The sequence below is a fragment of the Salvelinus alpinus genome, chromosome 21 (assembly GCF_045679555.1).
Source record: "Salvelinus alpinus chromosome 21, SLU_Salpinus.1, whole genome shotgun sequence".
Lineage (NCBI taxonomy): Eukaryota > Metazoa > Chordata > Actinopteri > Salmoniformes > Salmonidae > Salvelinus > Salvelinus alpinus.
The window spans coordinates 25001604-25022251 of record NC_092106.1 but is presented as its reverse complement, the minus strand read 5'-3'; the positions used below and the strand labels follow the sequence as shown (position 1 = coordinate 25022251).

Below are 20648 nucleotides of genomic sequence, written 5' to 3'. Positions count from 1 at the left end.
AATATTTGGTGCTCTCTTTTGAAGACATACCTTGCAAATCAAAATCGGCAGAGCTCTGAGTCCTTACCGTATGTGCTCTCCCTTGGAACACAGCATACTTTTGGTCGGTTGGCATTACAGTGATCAATGTTCTCCCTCTAAATTCACACACAGGTCATCATGTCTGTCCAGACCCATTCTCCTGAAGAGGGAGGGGAGCTGCCATGAAGCCTCTGTAGACTGGGGGAATTTCAATGGCATTGTTCTCACTGGGACTGTGGGAGTGAGTCATGATGTATGTTTGCCGCCATTTGTTCGAGGCAGGGAGCAAAGTTCCCATTCGTCTGTGGTAATGTTTAACAGGCTGGTTTTGGGTGATATGGTAGCTACAGTACACAACCGTCACACAAGAGGAAATAGCAGAAGCATCGTCAATAGTGTTCCTCCACTAACAGCCTGTGGTGCAGTGCCTGTCAGAAAACCACAAAGTCACACTGCGGTAAGTGAGATAGATACTGTAAAAAATCTGTATTTTGTTCAACAATAAATTCACCCAGTCAACATATTTCTGTGGGATATAGCAGCTCTGTGGTATCTAGCATATACAATAGGAGGACAAACATAGCATATTACCATAAAGATATAATATAAGGAATGATTTATAGGATATCTACGATTATTACAAGATATAGGGTTGAGAAGTTGCATCGAGATTACACAATACAAATGTTATAGTGCATATCGGTGTGTATCTCTTCAGTATATTTTTTGGGACTTACTGTACTTATTTTACTGAGATTGTATCTTCTCAAACTATACCGTAAGGATTAGAGAACAATTAGAGAACAAACTTTAGGGATGTGTTTTTCTTATTTGAGATAAGTCAAATTCACTTTTATGAGAAGAATGTACTCTGAAGCGGAAAAACTGCTTGAATCACCTTGATTTATTTTTGGTACATTTAATCAGAGGTAGTAGATGTTTATATTTGAATGACAAATTCATTTCACAAAATAAATTGTGTTTTTCTTGCCAATTTAGAAAAGAAAGCAATCAAGATTACTGCCTTTGACTGCCAAAATGGTGTGCATGATTGTATCTGTAACACACTGCCACATCCATTCTGTAAAGAATGAAGGTTTACCATCAACACATGTTCATTAATGTCGTTTTTATCTCACTCTCTTGTCTCTGTGTCATTTCAGCTTGGAACAATGGTTTGACTGTTCTCTGGAAAGTATGGGCAACCTCATCCCCTTGATACTGCTGGCCTGTGTGGCTCAGGGTGAGACTGTCATACCAACAAGGGCTACACTTGGGTTAGATTCTTATATCAGAAGCCAGTAATTTGCCTGTGTATCCCCCCCACCACAATGTGCTTGATCATTGAACCCCTTGATATTAAACCCACAGGCACACTAATTAACTTCCTAATGATATATGTGCTCTGCATAATTAATTTCCTCAAAATGGTGGTGTTTCTTGTTAGTTGGAGGATATAGTGGTCAGGGACAAGAGTGTCACTGAATCCCATCTCAAATTAGAGCATGAAAATGTTCATTACTTCATTCATTCTCCCATAAAAGTATGAGCTATATAAGCTGCCCTAGATATTTCTCAGACCTAATTTCCCAAATGGATACATCATTTATGACTCCACACAGGCCATATCAGCTAACACAGTTAGCACTGCACAAACAACTTATACGTCACCCAGATTACTTGGAAATTAGCGTATTATTTAATATTCCAAAGTTGCACCAGACATATTAATATTTTCCCCTTTACACCTCCCTTTATCAATGGAATTAAGTTGTGATGCACCACTGAAATTGAATTGGGGGATGACTTTTCTAAAGAAGGAGAGTAATGTAAATGCCTCACAGCAGAGCTTTTCTCCTCACAGACTATAGTCCATCTATTCTTAATCAGGTATACGGTCTTGTTGGTTATTAAATCTAACATGGCACTTCAGCTGTTAATGTGTTTGTTTACCTATCCCAGCGCAGTGCTACTTATAGAGCACCCATCCATTGCCTGCTGCTGCTATGGGCCCTAATTTACACTGTCCTTTTTGTCTGTACTAATCCTGGTTGCCCGAGCCAAATCCTGCTTGCCATCTGGACAGTTCGGCACAGATTTAGAGTCGCTCTCCTCATTTGGACCCACTGGTTTAACATGTTTGTCTGGAGCCGACAAGCATGTGACTAATGTTTTACCTCTGTCTGCATTCAAAAGATGTATATGCAAATTTGGGGTAAGAAAGATAGAGATAAGCTTGAGTAGGTCACATTTCAAAAGTCTTCTTGAGTCAGTTTTACGCAATGCGTTTTCGAGGATGAATCTTAGTCAGATTGTGCTTGTTTCTAACAACCTCACAATCAATCAGGACAGTCACACCTCATATACCATATCAGAGAGTGATTCAGTGGGATTCAAACACTGAAATGTGTCATTGGTTTCCATTATAACTCAATCATGATTTTATCACAACACCCCAATGTCACCCACATTCCCCGACCACCACGCTTCTGACGCCCATGTCTCTGTCTGTCCCTGTTAGTGTTGAATTCCCAGATGCAGCTGAATCCCAGAACCATCACTTTGCTGCGAGGTGACACGGCCCGGCTGATCTGCAGCACGGCTGAGCCCTGGCAGGTGATGGTGTGGATCCTCAACGGTGGCTCTGTGTTGACCATCTCAGCCCAGTACGGTATTCTCTCAAACAACCCCAATGTGAACGCCATTAACTGCTCCACCAATCAGCTCTCCAGCTGGGAATTTACACTGAATAGAGTCCAGCGCAGCTACCAGGGACAGGTGACCTGTGACCTTCAAAACATCCAGAGGCAAACTGCCGATCTGTTTGTTCAAGGTTTGTGTGCTTTTCTCATTCGGCTGTCCTTGAGGTGGCTGCCTACTGGCTGGCTGACAGTATTCAGTACGGCAGAGAAACAAAGGAGCCACAGTTACTGTACTGCAAAGGTTTTTCAAGAGAGGATTTCAAAAGGCAGCTGTGAAGTGAGATTTTAGTTTCTTATGGATTCTCTCTCTCTCTCTCCTTGTCTCTCACACATGTACGCACACTCACGTGTACACGTGCATACACACACAAAGAAAACAAAAGAGTGGCAACGCCACTCAGGGGCATCTCAGTGCAAGAGGCGTCACTACAGTACCTGGTTCGAATCCAGGCTGAATCACATCCGGCCGTGATTGGGAGTCCCAAAGGGCGGCACACAATTGGTCCAGCGCTGTCTGCGTTTGGCCGGGGTAGGCCATCATTGTAAATAAGAATTTGTTCTTAACTGACTTGCCTAGTTAAATAAAGGTTAAATTTAAAAAATGAAAGAAGACATGAAGGAAGAATTTAACCTTGACTAGGAGAAGAAAAGCAGAATAAACAAAAGGTGGAACCTTATCCTTGATGATGCCACCCACACACTCCTAGAGACAAAAACTCAATGTATGCCTAAGTCATATTGGCTTGTTGTTTTAATTGAAAGCTTTTGTTTGAACTTGTTTGGGGTTTCATGCGTGATGCAGATTTTCTCTAGTTTTTCTCACAGCTGCCGATTTGGTTGTTGGGCATCGATCCAGGTGTATATCAATGGAGGGAATTCATTTGGGGCCTGTCTCAGAGGAAGACTGCTGCATTAGCTGCTTTGATGGGCTGTATGACATTGTTGGAGTGTGTGGGATGGAAATCGGTTGGGCCAGTTATAAATACAGGGTGGAGGGCACTCTCCTGAGCGCCAGTTATAACAGGCGTCACTGCTGTACCTGGTTCAGATCCAGGCTGCATCACATCCGGCTGTGATTGGGAGTACCATAGGGTGGTGCTCAATTGGCCCACCGTTGTCCGGGTTTGGCTGGGGTAGGCCGTCATTGTAAATAAGAATTTGTTCTTAAGTGACATGCCTAGTTAAATAAAGGTTAAATAATTAAAAAAATTATAATTATATACCAGCCAGGATTTAGTCTGTCATCCCTCACCTGATACGCCCTCCTTCTATCCTTGTATTCCTCTATTGCTCTATCCTTCTTTTGCTGTTTCCCTCTATCCCTATTTCCCTTTTACCCCTCTATCTCTCTTTCCATATGTTTCTCCATCACTCTTTCTCAACTTGTTAATGTCGATTAAGGCAGCCCCCAGCACCTCTCTGATTCAGAGGGGTTGGGTTAAATGCGGAAGACACATTTCGATTGAAAGCGTTCAGTTGTACAACTGACCAGGTATCCCCTTTCCCTTTTCCCCTCTCTCCCTGTTTCCCTCTCTCTCATTTCCTATTTCCCTCTTTCCCTTTTCCCCTCCATCTCTCTTTTCCTGTTTCCCTCTATCCCTCTTTTCCTGCTTCCTCTATCTCTCTCTCTCTTTTTCCTCTCTTCCTTTATCCCTGTATCCATTATTTTGTTCCATTAGGAGGATTTAATCCACTGTTATCTACCTTATAAGGGTGGTGTTTCACATAATGGATTTCCTAGACAGGCATGGTTTCCAAAGTATCACTGTCTGTGCTTTGAACTATTGGTTATCTTGTTCAGATATATTATGTTGATATATTTGGAGCAAGTTCATGAATGACTGAAAATACTCTTCTTGAACTTTTATTTGGATCTTGAGGACATTACTGTTTTCATTTTCGTTATTCAATTTCTTATCATTGATGCAGTGCTTTGCGCCACTGTAACCACAGTGCATTTCTCTGATTTCAAGTATGCAGATAGACTGTTCCACAAGGGCGAAGGTGTGGAGAGATTGAGTAACACAAATATTGAATAGTGTTCAAAAGTCAGGGCAGGATAAGAATCAGAGCCCCAAAGATGTAGCTGAAATTGTTATTTCTCCAAGCCAAAAGTATTCCAGTGAATCATCTCTGAGAGTTTTCTGGGGATGCCCTGCATGGAAAAGAATTACCACAGAGAATACTCAGCCAGAAATGAAGAAAAATGAAGAATGATTATAACCCATACACTGGGCCAGGATTCACCAGAACTGATAAGCTGGTATGGACAGTAGCAATGCTAGGAGGTGTTGCTGATATCTCCTCTACATTTTTCACAAGTCCTATAATCTTATTATAAACTCCACTCATATTGGAAAGTTGGACCAAAGACAATTGGGTTGGTAACAAGAAAAGCTGTGAAATGTATAATTCATTTTGCAATAAAAACATAAATATTGTATTAATGATGTTTACGTTTTAGCATAAAAATGAATGAGATTGTTATGATGATGATATGTAAAAATAAAAAAAGAGAAAAAAAAGATGACATTACACAATACAAGATATTCAGATATTCCCCTTTCCTCTCTCATTATTCAGCTAATTTTGCCCTGCTGCAAACTGAGAGCTCAGCTAAAAGCCTGAACAAAGTCAACCATGCAAAAAGTAGGGAACAAAGCAATGACCCATTGCCTTCAATATATTACAGGATTCCTCCTTTATTGCCAATGCTACACATTATAACTGACATACACTGAGTATACCAAACATTAGGAACACTTTCCTAATATTGAGTTGGACACTCCCTTTTGCCATCAGAACAGCTTCAATTCATTGGGGCATGGACTCTACAAGGTATCGAAAGCATTCCACAGGGATGTTGGCCCATGTTGACTCCAATGCTTCCCACAGTTATGTCAAGTAGGCTGAATGTCCTTTGGGTGGTGGACCATTCTTGATACACATAGGAAACTGTTGAGCGTGAAAAAACCCAACACTGTTGCAGTTCTTGACACAAACCGGTGTGCCTGGCACCTACTACTATGCCCCGTTCAAAGGCACTTAAATATTTTGTCTTGCCCATTCTGTCAGGACCCGGTGCGAGAAACAGTCACTAATAATCGTCAGAACCCAGAAGATGAGGCAGACACAGCAGTACTAGAGATGGTGGTTTAATTAAAGAACCAAAATCTTCAGGCAAAGAAACTAAATCCACAATGTCCAAAAATAAAGCCAAGAGGCACAAAATGGAAATCCTCCAAAATACAAAAGAAACTCCACAAAGTGGTAAAAAACAGCAGGGAAAAACAAACCTCAAAAGACTACTCAAATAATACACAAGAACTAAACCAGAGAACCTCTGGAAAATCCAACAAGAGAAATATCTGTATAAAACAAGGCTTGGGCTGGGGCTGGGTGCTAACTTACAAACACTGAGCAAGGAACTGAGGAACACACAGGGTTTAAATACTAACAAGGGAACGACCCACAGGTGCAAACAATAATTAGAGCAAGAAAAAACAAAAGGTACAAAAAAGGTGCAATGGGGACATCTAGTGACCAAAACCCGAACAGTCTTGGCCAAAACCTGACACATTCACCTTCTAAATGGCACACATAAACAATCCATGTCTCCTCCCCTTCATCTACACTGATTTTAAGTGGATTTAACAAGTGACATCAAGAGGGATCATAGCTTTCACCTGGATTCACCTGGTCAGTCTGTCATAGAAGGAGCAGGTGTTCTTAATGTTTTATATACTCAGTGTATGTAACCACTACCCATTAACAATAGTGCATGGTGGATCAAGCCCTCCAGTGTGGATGCAGAGGATCTCAGAGCCTTTTAATTAATTGTGCATCTAGGCGTTTTCCAGTTACCAGTCAGCAATTCTGCTGGTGATTTGTGGCCTGTTGGTCCAAATATACCATCGGAGGAGAGCCACAAATCTACACTGGAGACTGGCCCTTTGCTCTCCTCAGCCCTCCGTTCTAATTGTCCAATATGAATGTGATGTAAACACGCTCACACAGAACGTATACACACATACTGCTTGCAGACACACAAACAAACACAGACATACATGAACGTACACACACACGTGTACACACACACACACACACCCACCCACCCACACACACACACACACACACACACATTTTCTCTTGAACAAATCAATATGTCTGTATGTGGTTGATATAATATGAACAGAATGTGCTGTAAGGGCTAGAGCCGAGGATGACGCCACTGGTGTAAATCAGAGACGAGTGAGTATGCCTTTGGTGATTGGCTGTTCATCAGAATAAATTCACACACAGACACACATACAAACACATGCATAACCACTAGTGCTGTTGGAACATACAATACTGCTAATCCGAGCAGAAAGTGCCCATACTTCTTCCAGATTAAATGCTGTCCCTCAGAGTTGCAATTTCCCTGCCGAGGGCCCTATTGAAAAAGCACAGCATCTTCTCAGGGAACAGTCACCAAGCCTGTCTAAGATGGCTTACTGTGATTAACAAACCTTATGAAACCTTATTTCAGAGATCACTTAGATTGGAATGATGGGGGAGGAGCCTCATGTTGTGAGAGACTGACTATCTTTCCTCAAATGTATCAATCTTCCATCCATAATTAGTTGCAGTAGTTTATTAGTCCATGGAAGTGAGATGCTGCTTTCTTCTTCTGATCGCCATGACTTTATTGCACTGCTGAGATTCCTTTTACAGCCTTTCCAATAGGGGAGGCGGTGTAATCAAAGTTACACATCAACTTACAGTATATGACACCAAATCAAATATGAAAGCGCAGCCTATGACGAACGGGGGAGCCGTCATTGTGCACAGAACATTGAGAGCTTTGATCCTGAATCAACATAGACATGTAATTCGGTTAGACAAAGCGACAAAGCGTCAGTAATTATCTGTCTATCTATAGAAATTCTCTGCTGCGCCGTCTGCCTTTCACTCTGCCAGACAATAGACTTCACAGACGATATCGTCCAGTCTAAGTGGCTTATTTGGTTGCCAGTGTATGAGAGGGGAAAAGAGGCATTCTTCCATCAGCCAATTGAGACCTCGAGGCACACGATCAATCATTTAGGAAGAGTAAGAAGCCTCTATAAGTGAGCAGGTCAATTGCGATCAGAGAATCCCTATCAGTCTCAGGATACACTTGTCATGCATACAGTATACACGCAGACGGAGTACTGCACACAGCGCCTTCCTGTAATCCATAAACATGTGACCAAACCTGCTTAATACCACACACTCTTGCAAAATAGCACAATGGACTAGAATGACCTGGTAAACTGTAAAAAATACATACAGTATCCCAAAACATTTACAATTTTCTTTCCAGAGAGGGGTAATGTGGCCATCACAGGGGGGAACGTGACTGTGCTGAAGGGGGAAGAGATCCTGTTCCAGTGCCTGGCTGTAGGCTGGTACCCAGAGCCTAGTCTGACTTGGCTTGTGAATGGCAGAGAGGTGGACCAGGGTCAGTACAACATCAGCACTGAAGGGCCTGTTGATGTGGATGGGCTCTACAACCTGACCAGTAACCTCAGCGTCCAGGCAGCAGAGAGCTCTCATGTGGAGTGCCTAGCCTCTGTCTCTGCCCTACCCACGCCCCAGGCCAGCAGTGTACGTCTGACTGTGGGTGAGAAACATTAACACTCTCTCTCTCTCTACTCTGAGCTGGGGTTTGTCTATGTCCACAAATTCATCAGTGAAAGCAGACGGTGGGGAGTTGTTATTGGTGATGAGAGAAATTACAAGAAAGGCATTGCAGGATAGACACAAGGCTTTTATCACCATTGAAGTGGAGCAAAGTGTTCCCAATCTCTCTGAAGTCATCCTACATAAATAGAGTATTGGGAGCTGCAGGATTTGCTGCGTTCACTGAGTTTCCCCTCTGTGGTTTGGGTAGTCTTGAAATACATTCAATAGCGTAAACAAAAGACGGCACTCTCCCTGCCACAATCACAGCAAACCCTGATAATAGTCTATTGATTAAAACATTAATTGAAGAATGCAATTTTTCAGCTTCTTTGGGACTAAACCTCATAAATTACCTTGTTTTTTTAGTTGCAGAGGTGGGTGTGGAGAATGTATGCGACGACTGCGCTGTTCTAATCGCAGTAACAGCCTCCGTGTCCGCCGTGCTCCTGCTCCTGCTGCTAAGCATCTGCATTGTCCTCTGTTACGTACGGAGAAGAGCAAGTAAGCACCTTTCTTTTCTTTTTATACGGCTCAGTGAAAAATGTCCACCCCCCCACCCGCACAGGAACAATGATTAAAGTATAATGAAGGAGTTAGGCTGTCACACGTTGTGATTCTGCAGTGTGCCCCACGCCTGCATTGGCAAGGTCATGGATTTTTGAACGCATACAGAACTTCACCTGTCAGCAGAATGCTCCAGTTCTAAAGTGCTGGCTTTGGCCTAACCCCCCACCTGTCCATAAAACACAGGAGCACTACCATGGAGAGATAGTTGTCCAGGAGAGACACACTGGACACAGCACCTCCTGGTGGTCACTCTATGGAAATGCAGTTATTCTGTCACTAAGTTTCACAGGTAGACAGACTCATGAATATGAGTGAGAATCACATTAGGCAGGAGTTAGCCAATCATATTTGGTTTATTTTTCATTTGCTAGGTTGAATAATCTGAGAGTTATGTCAATCATCAAACAGACTTATGATCTGGTGTTACATACACCAAGACTGATTCATTATGACTCTAATAGGGGCCACAATCCACAAACATGTCTCTGAAGTGACCCCAAAAAATCTTCAACTTCCTACCCCTGGGATTAATGTCTTTCTGGGTTACCAGCAACCAGTGACTAGAAGGTTTTGTGAGTCTTTGGTGGCTTTAGGAGTAGTGATGGTTGGTGAGGAGTTTCTGGAGAGCCATCTCAGAGGTGATCGTTGTTGTGGGTAACGAGGCGGCCGTCTGGCTGTTTGTGTGCGATAACAAAACTTGCCCCTGAGTCATACATTAGACTACTCTAATCCCTGTAACTGATTTCAGACCAGTGCAAATCAGGGCCGTTATTTGGCAGTTGTAGGATTATCTTAATAAGGCAGGTGTGCCCTCTTAAGTACATTTGCAGTATTCACCCAATAGTCTGGTATCTTTTCACTGTCCTTGATTTGGTCCAGTTCCTTTCCCGCCGCTTTCCTTATTGTAAATCCCAGGCAGCAAAGCATCAAATCAACATAATCAGTATTTTTCCCATTTAAGAAAATGGCATAGTCAGTCTTGCTCCCTGAACTAATCCAACACACTGAAGAGTAATGTATTCATTGCAATTATTCAGACAGAATGTGGATGAAATATATTCACCTTAATAACTTTGAACAGTGTGGGTTTAAAACAATAAAAGTCGAGGCAATTTCTCCTCCTGTAAAAGACACTGGTTTATCCTTTTCCTGGGCCGGCACCATCTGTACCGCCATTGTTATAGAATTGTTTTGGCTCTGGCCAGGACCTTGGGCTAAGAAAGGTAATGATGCTGTGTGATAATATGCATTAACAATCAGCTCAGGCTTTCACTCTAACATTTCTAAAGTGACCTCAGGCTACAGTGAGTGTGTGCTGGCCCAAAACGAGTGAAAGCTGCATTTACAGCTGTCCTACACTCTTAGAATAAAAAGATGCTATCTAGAACTTTAAAGGGTTCTTCGGCTGTCCCTATAGAAGAACCATTTGAAGAACCCTTTTTGGTTGCAGGTAGAACCCTTTCTTAATGGAACCCAAAAGGGTTCTACCTGAAAGCAAAATAGGTTATTACCTGGAACCAAAAAGTTTTCTCATACTGGTACAGCTGAAGAACCCTTTTGGAACCTTTTTTTCTAAGAATGTATTTTGGAGCTTCAGACACTGAGCAAACTAAATTATGTTATGGTCTATGCAACCACAAGCAAGGTCAGGATTACTGTATTGGTCTAGATTGAGCATTGAGACAGTGAAAATCCTGTATGATAGCCATAATGTAAGATCACATAAGATCATGACATGTATTTTTCTGTATTTGGTTGTCTTTCAGAATCAAGCCTACCGGAGGCAATAAGGTGAGAGTTTGATGCTCTTTGTGCCATTATTTCTAACTTCTCAACCTGCTTGTTAATGTGGGATTATACAGTGTTTGAAATGGTACAGATCTTTGTTTTTATTGGCGAGAGCTGACGAGTGAAGATCAAGGATCAAATGTGGCTACTTTCGAGGATGTGACTAACCATCCATAAAACGATTTATGGAAAACATTTGTGAGAGGGAACTAATACAGTCTCATCCTATTGATACAAAATTCCATTAGTCCTTTACACAAGTTACTGCTGGGACTCAGCATAAATCAGTAAATAAATCTACCCAAATGCATGTATTTATATGGCTCTGAGTCTACCTTGTGTCTGAGAAGAGACTGGGATTTTATAGTTAATTAAATAAAGATTTGAGAATAATTTGGAACATTAGATGGTTATTAGATTATAACATCCACATTAAGACTGGAACTCTAGTTTACTCAAAAATATCCACATGGCAGTCAATGAAACAGAAAACAATAAAATACATACACAATAACATGAATAATTATAATGGCTTTCTTTTTTCATAGGTATCAGCAGATTACAATGGGAAAATAAACACTAAAGCCTGTACACTGCAGTCACAAGAGAAGACAATTTATAGTACCAACATAAAGCTCACATAACTGTTGCTTCTTTCAAGGTTACACAATTTTCCTGCTGTAGGAGACTGAGATCTGTAGGAATAGGTCATATTTTCCATTGGGCTTTTCCTCTTGGTTTCCACAGGATAGACGAATCAAAGAGCGGGAGAAGCTCCGTTGCTGAGGCGACCGGGGGGGAGGTCAACCTGGGATACACCACAGAGGGCCACTCAGGTGAGAGTCAGGGTGACAAATACCCCTGTTCCTCATTAGGACACATTATCTTCAACATCTAATGAGATTAGTGAGGTAGGTAGGCATACAAAATCAGAATGGATAGGCTATTCTATTTTATCTGTGATTTTTAGAATTTGTTAAAAGTATTATAGGCTACTAACAGCATTAGAGGCTATAATTGACTATGATGTAATAATAACGCCATGTTCTATGTTGGAGCCGCTGTACTATACCTCTTCCTCTGAGCATAGTGTGGTACAGTGAAATGGTCAGAGGGGATGTCAGGTCAGGTAAAAGCCTGTTTCTCACTCGACAGACGCTGGCCGCAGTGACCTCGTCGTCACTGGGGAAACCCACAGCCAGATGAACTCCATCAGCACTCACAAGGTAAGGAGAGGGAGAGAGGGCAACTTACTGCAGCTGAATAATGCAGAGTCAGTCTCCATACTGCAGCCGGAGTCCCTGACACCTCCCAGGCTCTCACATTGATGGGGACTGCAGGGACTGCCCAGATCGTCCTCCCCTGGCCGGAGGACAGTTAACTTTCAATGACTGCATGGCATCCTATTTGCTATAGAGTGCACTAGTTTTGACCAGGGCCCATGATTCACTCATAATACACCCACTGTACTGTATATGATAACAGGCTAAATAACTGATTGTTCAAAATGTAGATTAAAGTTAGTCAATAATATATTGGATATTAGTTAATCAATGTTGATGAGCCAATGGAGCTTCTTAGATGGTTTTATAAAGATTGTTAAGAAATAACATCAGTAACTGATTGGAATATTGATCAAAGGAATGTTCAGAGTTGTTGCATGATCAGTAATGGTGATGGGAGAACGATATGGCAACCACACTCTTCTTGCCTTGTCCTTCAAGGAGCTTTGCACAAGGTCAAAAGTTCAACGGTCACAAAATATTCACATTTTCTATATTCCAGATCCCAGATGTTGTCTCTTCCAGTAACTTCTCGCTAACCACCAGTCAGAGTAATGCCCCAACAGACCACTGTGGAGATGGCTCCAAGACCGTCAGAAGAATGACTACGGTGTGATCGTCGTATGGGGTCCAAACAAGATATGCTGGATTTTTACTGTTACATTAGTGTAACATTGCCAATTATGCTACACAACATGCTTTTCATTAAATGTATCACACTTTATTGTACATACTGTAGGTATATTCACTTGATGTAAACTTTGTTTTACATTTTTGTATTGTCACTGCATATTGAGGATACCTAATCCCATGGAATTAACTCTCAACGCTTCGTTTGTGGGTTTTTGTGTTCACACAGTTTTTGGGATCACACAGACCAAGGCATCAGATGACTGACTCTCTCAAACATTTTTGTTCTCACTCACATATTCTTCCCAGGTTTTAGGAGGAGTTAACAACTATCCACCGGCTATAGTAATATGGATTAAGAAACACAATAGCCTGGACCCCACTGAGTCATGGGTTCATCATTGATATCTGTTGTGTAAGCCTATGTTAATCCTCCTGTCAACAGTTACATGGCCAACTCACCATCATCACAATGCTCAGCTAGGTTTCACATTTTCATAGGTGACAGGGTTCGGAAAAGATAAAGCATGGAACAATTTTCAGTGATATAGTGGCATGGTTTCAAGACCTCCTTGTAAGTAGACGTTATCCCGGCAGATACATGGGTCTGTATTGACCAATCATCACAATGGTCAATGATGAGGCCTGGGAAGTGAGTGACAGCAGGTGTTCTAGTGGCATTTTCCTCCAGTTGAGGTGTTATAGGATAGGGATACCTTCCTGTGTTCATTGATGGATGATGCCAACATTAATAATATATGCTATCCCTTCCTGTGAAAATGGATACAAGTGACTTTCAACAAAAAGGAAGACAAAAATGGCTTTTTATTACGTGAGATATGTAAACTTTCTCTTCAAAAGCTGCCTATGATGTAAAACAATAAAGCATGTCCTATATTATATGAGAGGAAAGTTATGTTACGCAATACGACCATGCTGGATGGAACTCAAGGGATTCAATAATGTATGTATTTAATACACACTACTGGCATTAATAGGAAGACCATTCACTGTCTCTATCTACCCCTGAATAGAGTTAAGCAACCAAGGAGCAACCAAACCCCAGTTAACTTGCAGAGCCACAGTGTTTGGTCAGTCATTGTCCCTCACAAAGGCGGAACCAGGGTGTCATAAAATGTTTAATCTGAAAGAGCCATTTTCACCAACAATAGCTAGTCCGAGAACCTTGTTCCCCCCCTCTTCCCTTTTCTTCATATAATCATTTTGACAGCTAAACCGTAATCCAATATGTGTCAGCACCTCTCCCCTCGCCTCCTTATATCTCTAACTCAATGAATTCCCTTTTCAGGAGAGGAAACGGCTACAACAGCCATGGAAAAGCTTGGAGTGGTGTGCTGCTGCTGCTCCTGTGAGAGAGAGGCTCAGACATGCATTGGAATGTGGATATTCTTACAGAAGGGATGATATCACATTTGCATTTTATAATGGTAAAGGAGAATAGTCGCGAGTGGCAGAGGTATATGAACCTGTCATAGCAATTCTATAGTCAGACTGGCGTTACTGTCACTTACAGAGCCGGCATGCATAAAAATAATGACATGCCTATGACTTCTATCTCAGAGGTCGAGGCACTTGATTTGTTACATCTTTTAACAGCATGGGGGTGGAAAGTGGCAAGGAATGCAATCAGTGGCTTATGCTTTGCGAATAGAAAACACACAGACATCTCAGTGTATTTATGCATTCTTATAGACCCATGTAGCACATTGATTTGACTTGTCAGTGTCTGTGACCTTGGTGGAAAAGAAGGGGCCTGAAACACCACAGAGCAAAATGTTTGGGCCCTGACCTTAATACCTCTTTATATGCAGATGATGTGGTTTTCTAGTCTAATTTGTCTATCTGTAAATTGTACAGTAATTGTATCTGTGCAGCCTGCAGCTGGAAGATTCCACTTGGTGTCAGAGAGTGAGTGACAACTTTTAATAGAAAGTAAATGAAAGACATAACATCCTTATTGGGTGGCGTTTTGTTCACTGCAATTCTATTTCACCAGATGGGTGATAGTACAGATCGTCTCCTTAAAAATCCCATAATGCCTGTGCCTGAGAGGAAAGTGGCCTAGCCCTAACGTGTTTGTCCCAGCCTTCTGTTTTTCCACACCAAACGCCTGCCGTGCCGTCAAAGCGGCAGCTATTAAATAAATTAAACATCCTCCAGTGGGTTCACAAAGAGGGGCATGATATGAGAGGCCTATTACATGACTCTGTTCTGTGTTTTGTTTTCCAGACTAATGTTACCCTCCCTGGAGCTCACTTGAGCTCCAAGGTTTTCAGTTACCCTTCATCAACGGTGTATTCATATCGCTAGGATACCCCAAGGTGTGCCTTTCCAGCATCAACATCTTGGCAGCATCTCTGTCTCTCCCTCACTCATTCTCCATCGCTTCTCCTCCTTTCTTTCTTAGCTCTCCACCTGCTCAGGTTCTTGTGTGAGGCTGCAGTCACGTTGCACAGTCTCTCTCAGGTGCCGTCCTGTCTCTCAGCCTTTGGGGGCAGCTCTTACGTAATAAACACTTCTCTCTTCAAGGGGCTTTTCTAACGTATGAATAAATAAATGGAGCCTTTGCTAAGGGTTCTCTGGTTCTCTATTGCAGGCTTGTTTAAACAGTGTGCATACAGTAAGTATATTCTTAATCTTGAACTGCTTGTGCCGGAGAGAAACAAGGCTTGCACAAATATAGGAACACAGATTATTCTATTGAGTAAACACAAGGTAAGGTGGCACCAGATTCATCTCTCCTCATTGACCCATGAATGAAGATACATGAGTGCAACTCTGTCACTCCAATATTAACATAATAATACGGCAGTAATAGGATGTGAAGCCTGAGAGCTCTTCACCATTTCTATAAATATTTATTCATGCATATTAGACCCCAGTGACATAAAATACTTTGCCTCTTCAGGAGGGGTCTTGATTTGATGTAATTGACTTGAATTAAATTGTCCCTCTTGGCATTGGTCAGGGCAAATAAAACAATTGTGCTTGGTTTGTGCCTCTCAGGGCCAATACTGATGAATAACTTAGCATGGCCTCCCTCTCGTTATTGAAAGCCAATGCTCTCAAGTGCATCTTTCACTGGCCTGGGCATGAGTGAAAGGCTTCCAAAACCAGCCCTTTGCTACTGTATTATGTGTCTGGGTTATTAAAGGCAACTGGAGCAAAACATCCTTGACGTGACCCTGTTAACATAATTAAGGCTCTCTTAATTAGCTGATTAATGCAATTTAGAAATAGATGCCACAGCCCTTTACCAGCGTGCAAGAGAGTGAGAGCTGCATGCGGCTGTCATTTCTCTGTGAGAGATCTCTGAGAGAGGCAGACTGGTATATGTTTATTCGCTTTGCTCCAGACCCCAGTGGCTGATTGAAGATGCAATCCGGGATCTTAAGCACTTAGGAATTCGTACCATATCATCCGAATTAAAAAAATAATCATGGACCTATTTTGGCTTGTGAGCGAGCGAGCACTACTTTCAAAACTACTTGCTGAAATTATACAAAAGCTCTGGAGCATTACTTTAACTGGTTGTGGCTGAATTTGGAGCAGGGTCAAGGCATGGCCACCTTCTGATTCCTAGCTAAGCAGAACACTTCCACTTTTAAGCCTCTGAGGCATCTCCAACCCTGCCCTGCCTTCCCTCTCCCTCCATTATGTGTCTCTGACTCACTGTACTTTCAGTTAGATTCAATTTCATATCCTACCATTAACATTAGCCGTAGCCAAACACACATTTTTAGTTGCGCAAGGGTTATCACCAGAATAAAAACAAGCCCTCTAGTGGGATACATCTTGGAAGAGCATGGAATGAACATCAAGGTCACCTTTTAGCCATTCTAGGAAGAATAGTATTATACAGTATACATACATTACAGTGTTCTCTATACTCTAATGGTGCATTGCTAATCATAGCAATAGCATTGCATGACAACTCTTACATCTTAGCTTTGTTTTTCTCCTTTCCCTGTGTCAACAGACTGTAATCACATTAATGACTGAATGGTAGCTGGCAAGAAAGCGCTGTTCGACTTATGTGGTACAAGTTAAGCCTTGGGGACGATTCATGTCATCGTGTGCACTCAAATAATTATTTGCCGTCAAATATTTTCTAGTCCATTTCTTCAAGGATGAAAGCTTCTTTTTTTTGTTGCAGCATGTGTTTATATTACCGCTGGCGATTCTCAGAGAAGCATAAGTGAACTGGACAGAAGTCTTTTGTTTCTTGAGACAGGCCCTAATATCTTGGTTTGGGGAATTGTTTTGTAGTGTGTTGCTAAGGGCAACCTGCTGTTTCAAACAAGGGTGTAGAAACGATTATATCACCAGCCAACTAAGGATGGATATAATTTTTATATCAGTGTAGACTGCATCTGATTCACATTATTCTGTCATTTTTGATGACTTCAATTGCACCCATTTTGGGCAAATAAGAACATATTTTATCTAACAGATGTTATCTTCTGGTGTCCAGTCTATTGTATTTTTTACCCTGTACCTATTCCCTGTACCTATTCCCTGTACCTATTCGAATATTACCACGGTTAGATTGGGTGCATGGGCACTTCAATGAAATCTCACTTCATCACTCAACCCATCCTTACATTGAGTGCACCCACAGTTGCTCCAATGAACTCTCTACAGGTTCTGCGGACCCTTTTCCATATGTTCCGACCTGCGCACCTGTCACTGCTGGACTCAGATGGCAGGGACTTTGGCAGAAAGGGAGCAGCAGTTCACGTCCCCTGACAGCTCTCGTCCTGATAAACTACACCCAGCAGTCACAGGGCAGCAGGCAAAATACTAATGCAACACTAGAGCCCCTAATAGAAAGCCTCTTTATAAAAAATCTGCATTGACTCATCGTTGCTCACTCTCACATCACAGAAGTAGCTTAGTAAAACAACTCCCAAACGGAGACCTACAGCATTAGGTAGGATGTTAGACCTCATATGTGTGGATTAGTTTGCTAACTCCGGTATTAGCCCATGGACAACAAATTAGAGACATACCATGACCAATACTGGCACATACCGATACCTGGATTGGAATTATCTAGTACTATCCCAGAGTTTAAATTCCAATGCACTTTTTTGTTAAGGTGAGTTGAAAAGCTCTTCCTAAAGCCATCTCTGAGCTGTTTTTGTATTATTTTGAGATGATCAGCAGATATAACTTGTGTCTTGTACTCTACAGTACTGCATGAAGGCATTCAGCACTTTGGCTTCTTCTTTTTTGGGACCAGGATTCAATTATTTCTAATCTCCAGAGAGACCTAGAAGATGAAGGATGCCTTACAGTAGGCTATGAGAGAGTTCACCTCTGGCTCGGCGAGGAAAGTCACCCACACACACCATCTCCCTGGAGTGTTGGAGCCAACCTCTGTGTGCTTCAAAAGAGGGGAAAAATCAAAGGTGTGCTCACTGGTATGAAAGAAAGAACAGACATTTTTTTTTTTTCAGAGAGCTGTGATATTGGAGGGGCCTTTTGTAAAAGTGGTGGTGACATGGTTTCTCTGTGACCATCTGATGAGATATTTCCCATGGATTTAGACCTGTACCTGTATCCACAAAGCCTCTCACAGCAGGAGTGCTGATCCAGGATCAGTTTAGCCTTTTAGATTAAAATGAATAAGATTATATGGACAAACTCCTACTCTGAGATGCTTTGTGGATACGGGCCCTGGACACATAGTATATGCACTGTCAGCAGGGTGCAGTAAAGCTGTCAGGATAGAGATGCATACATACCAGTACAGTATGTAGGGTAACAATCGCATTGACAGTTTTCAAGTTTTTTTTGATGAATTTACTTTATGTTCTCTTCCTGAACTTCGAGTGCTGTGTCAGGTATTTTAAAAGGTGCACACTGGTTTGGAAACTGTTTATGTTTCTGAAAGAGGCTTTCCAGGTTTATCACAACATGCTAGCAGAGCTTAGCAATGGGCAGTATTTTATCAAGAGACACAGCTGTCCTTTTTGATGATCCTCTCTGCTCACAACTTGAGTAGCACATGCCCAAAGTTCAAGTTTGTCAAAACCCAAAGCACACCAACACTTCATTTTTCCGGTCCGCTAAAATGAAGCTGCTCTTGACTAACCACTTGTATTTGTTTTGGTTCAGCAGCCTAACCTCTGGACGAGAGGTGTCATTAAACAATCTTTAAATCCCTCATCTGAATGATCATCATTGCAAATCATAATGTGAAATAAGCCTTGTACTCTGCATGGGTTTAACAATGACAGAAAGCACGAAGCCTAGGTACTGTGTGAATCTCTCTGCCAGGCACTTTCCCTCATCAAGACCGGCTAGACCGTGATGGCCAGCTGTTTGATTCAACAACATACAAAAATGGAAAATACACAATATATGTTTATAATAGATTTTATTAATAATAGATTTTCTCTACACTGCCTATTCATCAATATGCCATGGCTCTCCGAAGTCTACGAAACTACACATCCCAGTGTGTATTTACCGCTAGTGTACCGGCTCTCATTGGTAGAATGACCGGACCAAGGTGCAGCGTGGCAGGCGTACATTTTAAACAATACAACGAACGTAAAGCTTCGTAGTGCAAAACATGCAACAAACAAAGACAAGATCCCACAAAACCCAAACGGAAACTAACAACTTATATCTGATCCCCAATCAGAGACAACGATAGACAGCTGCCTCCGATTGGGAATCAAACACACCAACATAGAAACAGAAAACCTAGAATGCCCACCCTAATCACACCCTGACCTAACCAAATATAGAAATAAAAAGGCTCTCTAAGGTCAGGGCGTGACAGCTAGTGAATCCTCGAGACTATCAGTAAGCTATTGAGCAGTTCCTTCTGCTTAACTCAAACACACCAATCAATGACAGTGTAGTGACAAATATATTCATGACTGGTGACAGGAAGGATTATTGCCATAGCACCCTTATTTGTTGTCACAACTTGTCAGTCTCCTACTATTTCATTTTTAAACCACTTTTGACAAGCAACATCCTGCAGCCCTTATTTGACAAACATTCTGAGAAAATTCCATAAGAACAGTATTTGCCTGAAGTGGAAATATAATTGTTCGATTTAATATCTTTCAGTAGTAAACAATATTAGTTTTTATGTACAGTCGCTTACTGTAGAAATTGTCTCCCTCACTGTACGTTGAACATGCATTTACATTACGGATCTAGCTTCCCTTCAGGGAGAACCAAACCAGCTCCTCTTATCCATTTACATTACGGATCTAGCTTCCCTTCAGGGAAAACCAAACCAACTCCTCTTATCCATTTACATTACGGATCTAGCTTCCCTTCAGGGAGAACCAAACCAGCTCCTCTTATCCATTTACATTACGGATCTAGCTTCCCTTCAGGGAAAACCAAACCAACTCCTCTTATCCATTTACATTACGGATCTAGCTTCCCTTCAGGGAGAACCAAACCAACTCCTCTTATCCATTTACATTACGGATCTAGCTTCCCTTCAGGGAGAACCAAACCAACTCCTCTTATCCATTTACATTACGGATCTAGCTTCCCTTCAGGGAGAACCAAACCAACTCCTCTTATCCATTTACATTACGGATCTAGCTTCCCTTCAGGGAAAACCAAACCAACTCCTCTTATCCATTTACATTACGGATCTAGCTTCCCTTCAGGGAGAACCAAACCAACTCCTCTTATCCATTTACATTACGGATCTAGCTTACCTTCAGGGAGAACCAAACCAACTCCTCTTATCCATTTACATTACGGATCTAGCTTCACTTCAGGGAGAACCAAACCAGCTCCTCTTATCCATTTACATTACGGATCTAGCTTCCCTTCAGGGAGAACCAAACCAGCTCCTCTTATCCATTTACATTACGGATCTAGCTTCCCTTCAGGGAGAACCAAACCAACTCCTCTTATCCATTTACATTACGGATCTAAC

General features: G+C 41.9%; 1 protein-coding gene across 1 annotated transcript; it reads left to right on the top strand.

Annotated features, from left to right (window-relative positions):
- The first annotated feature begins 345 nt into the window (after positions 1 to 345).
- Positions 346 to 13600, top strand: LOC139548115 (immunoglobulin superfamily member 5-like). The gene is made up of 9 exons (XM_071357492.1): positions 346 to 478; positions 1185 to 1264; positions 2543 to 2854; positions 8071 to 8370; positions 8799 to 8933; positions 10766 to 10790; positions 11535 to 11623; positions 11943 to 12013; positions 12573 to 13600. Exons 2-9 carry the CDS (start codon positions 1219 to 1221, stop codon positions 12684 to 12686), a joined length of 1092 nt encoding a protein of 363 aa, XP_071213593.1. The 5' UTR covers positions 346 to 478; positions 1185 to 1218; the 3' UTR covers positions 12687 to 13600.
- The last annotated feature ends 7048 nt before the right edge of the window (positions 13601 to 20648 follow it).

What these genes read in the sequence shown, in the direction of transcription:
- LOC139548115 (XM_071357492.1), top strand. Translation starts at nt 1,219, where the DNA reads ATGGGCAACCTCATCCCCTTGATACTGCTGGCCTGTGTGGCTCAGG. An exon ending in CACCACAGAGGGCCACTCAG is followed by an intron (nt 11,624 to 11,942) that starts GTGAGAGTCAGG and finishes CTCACTCGACAG; the next exon opens with ACGCTGGCCGCAGTGACCTC. An exon ending in ACTCCATCAGCACTCACAAG is followed by an intron (nt 12,014 to 12,572) that starts GTAAGGAGAGGG and finishes TCTATATTCCAG; the next exon opens with ATCCCAGATGTTGTCTCTTC.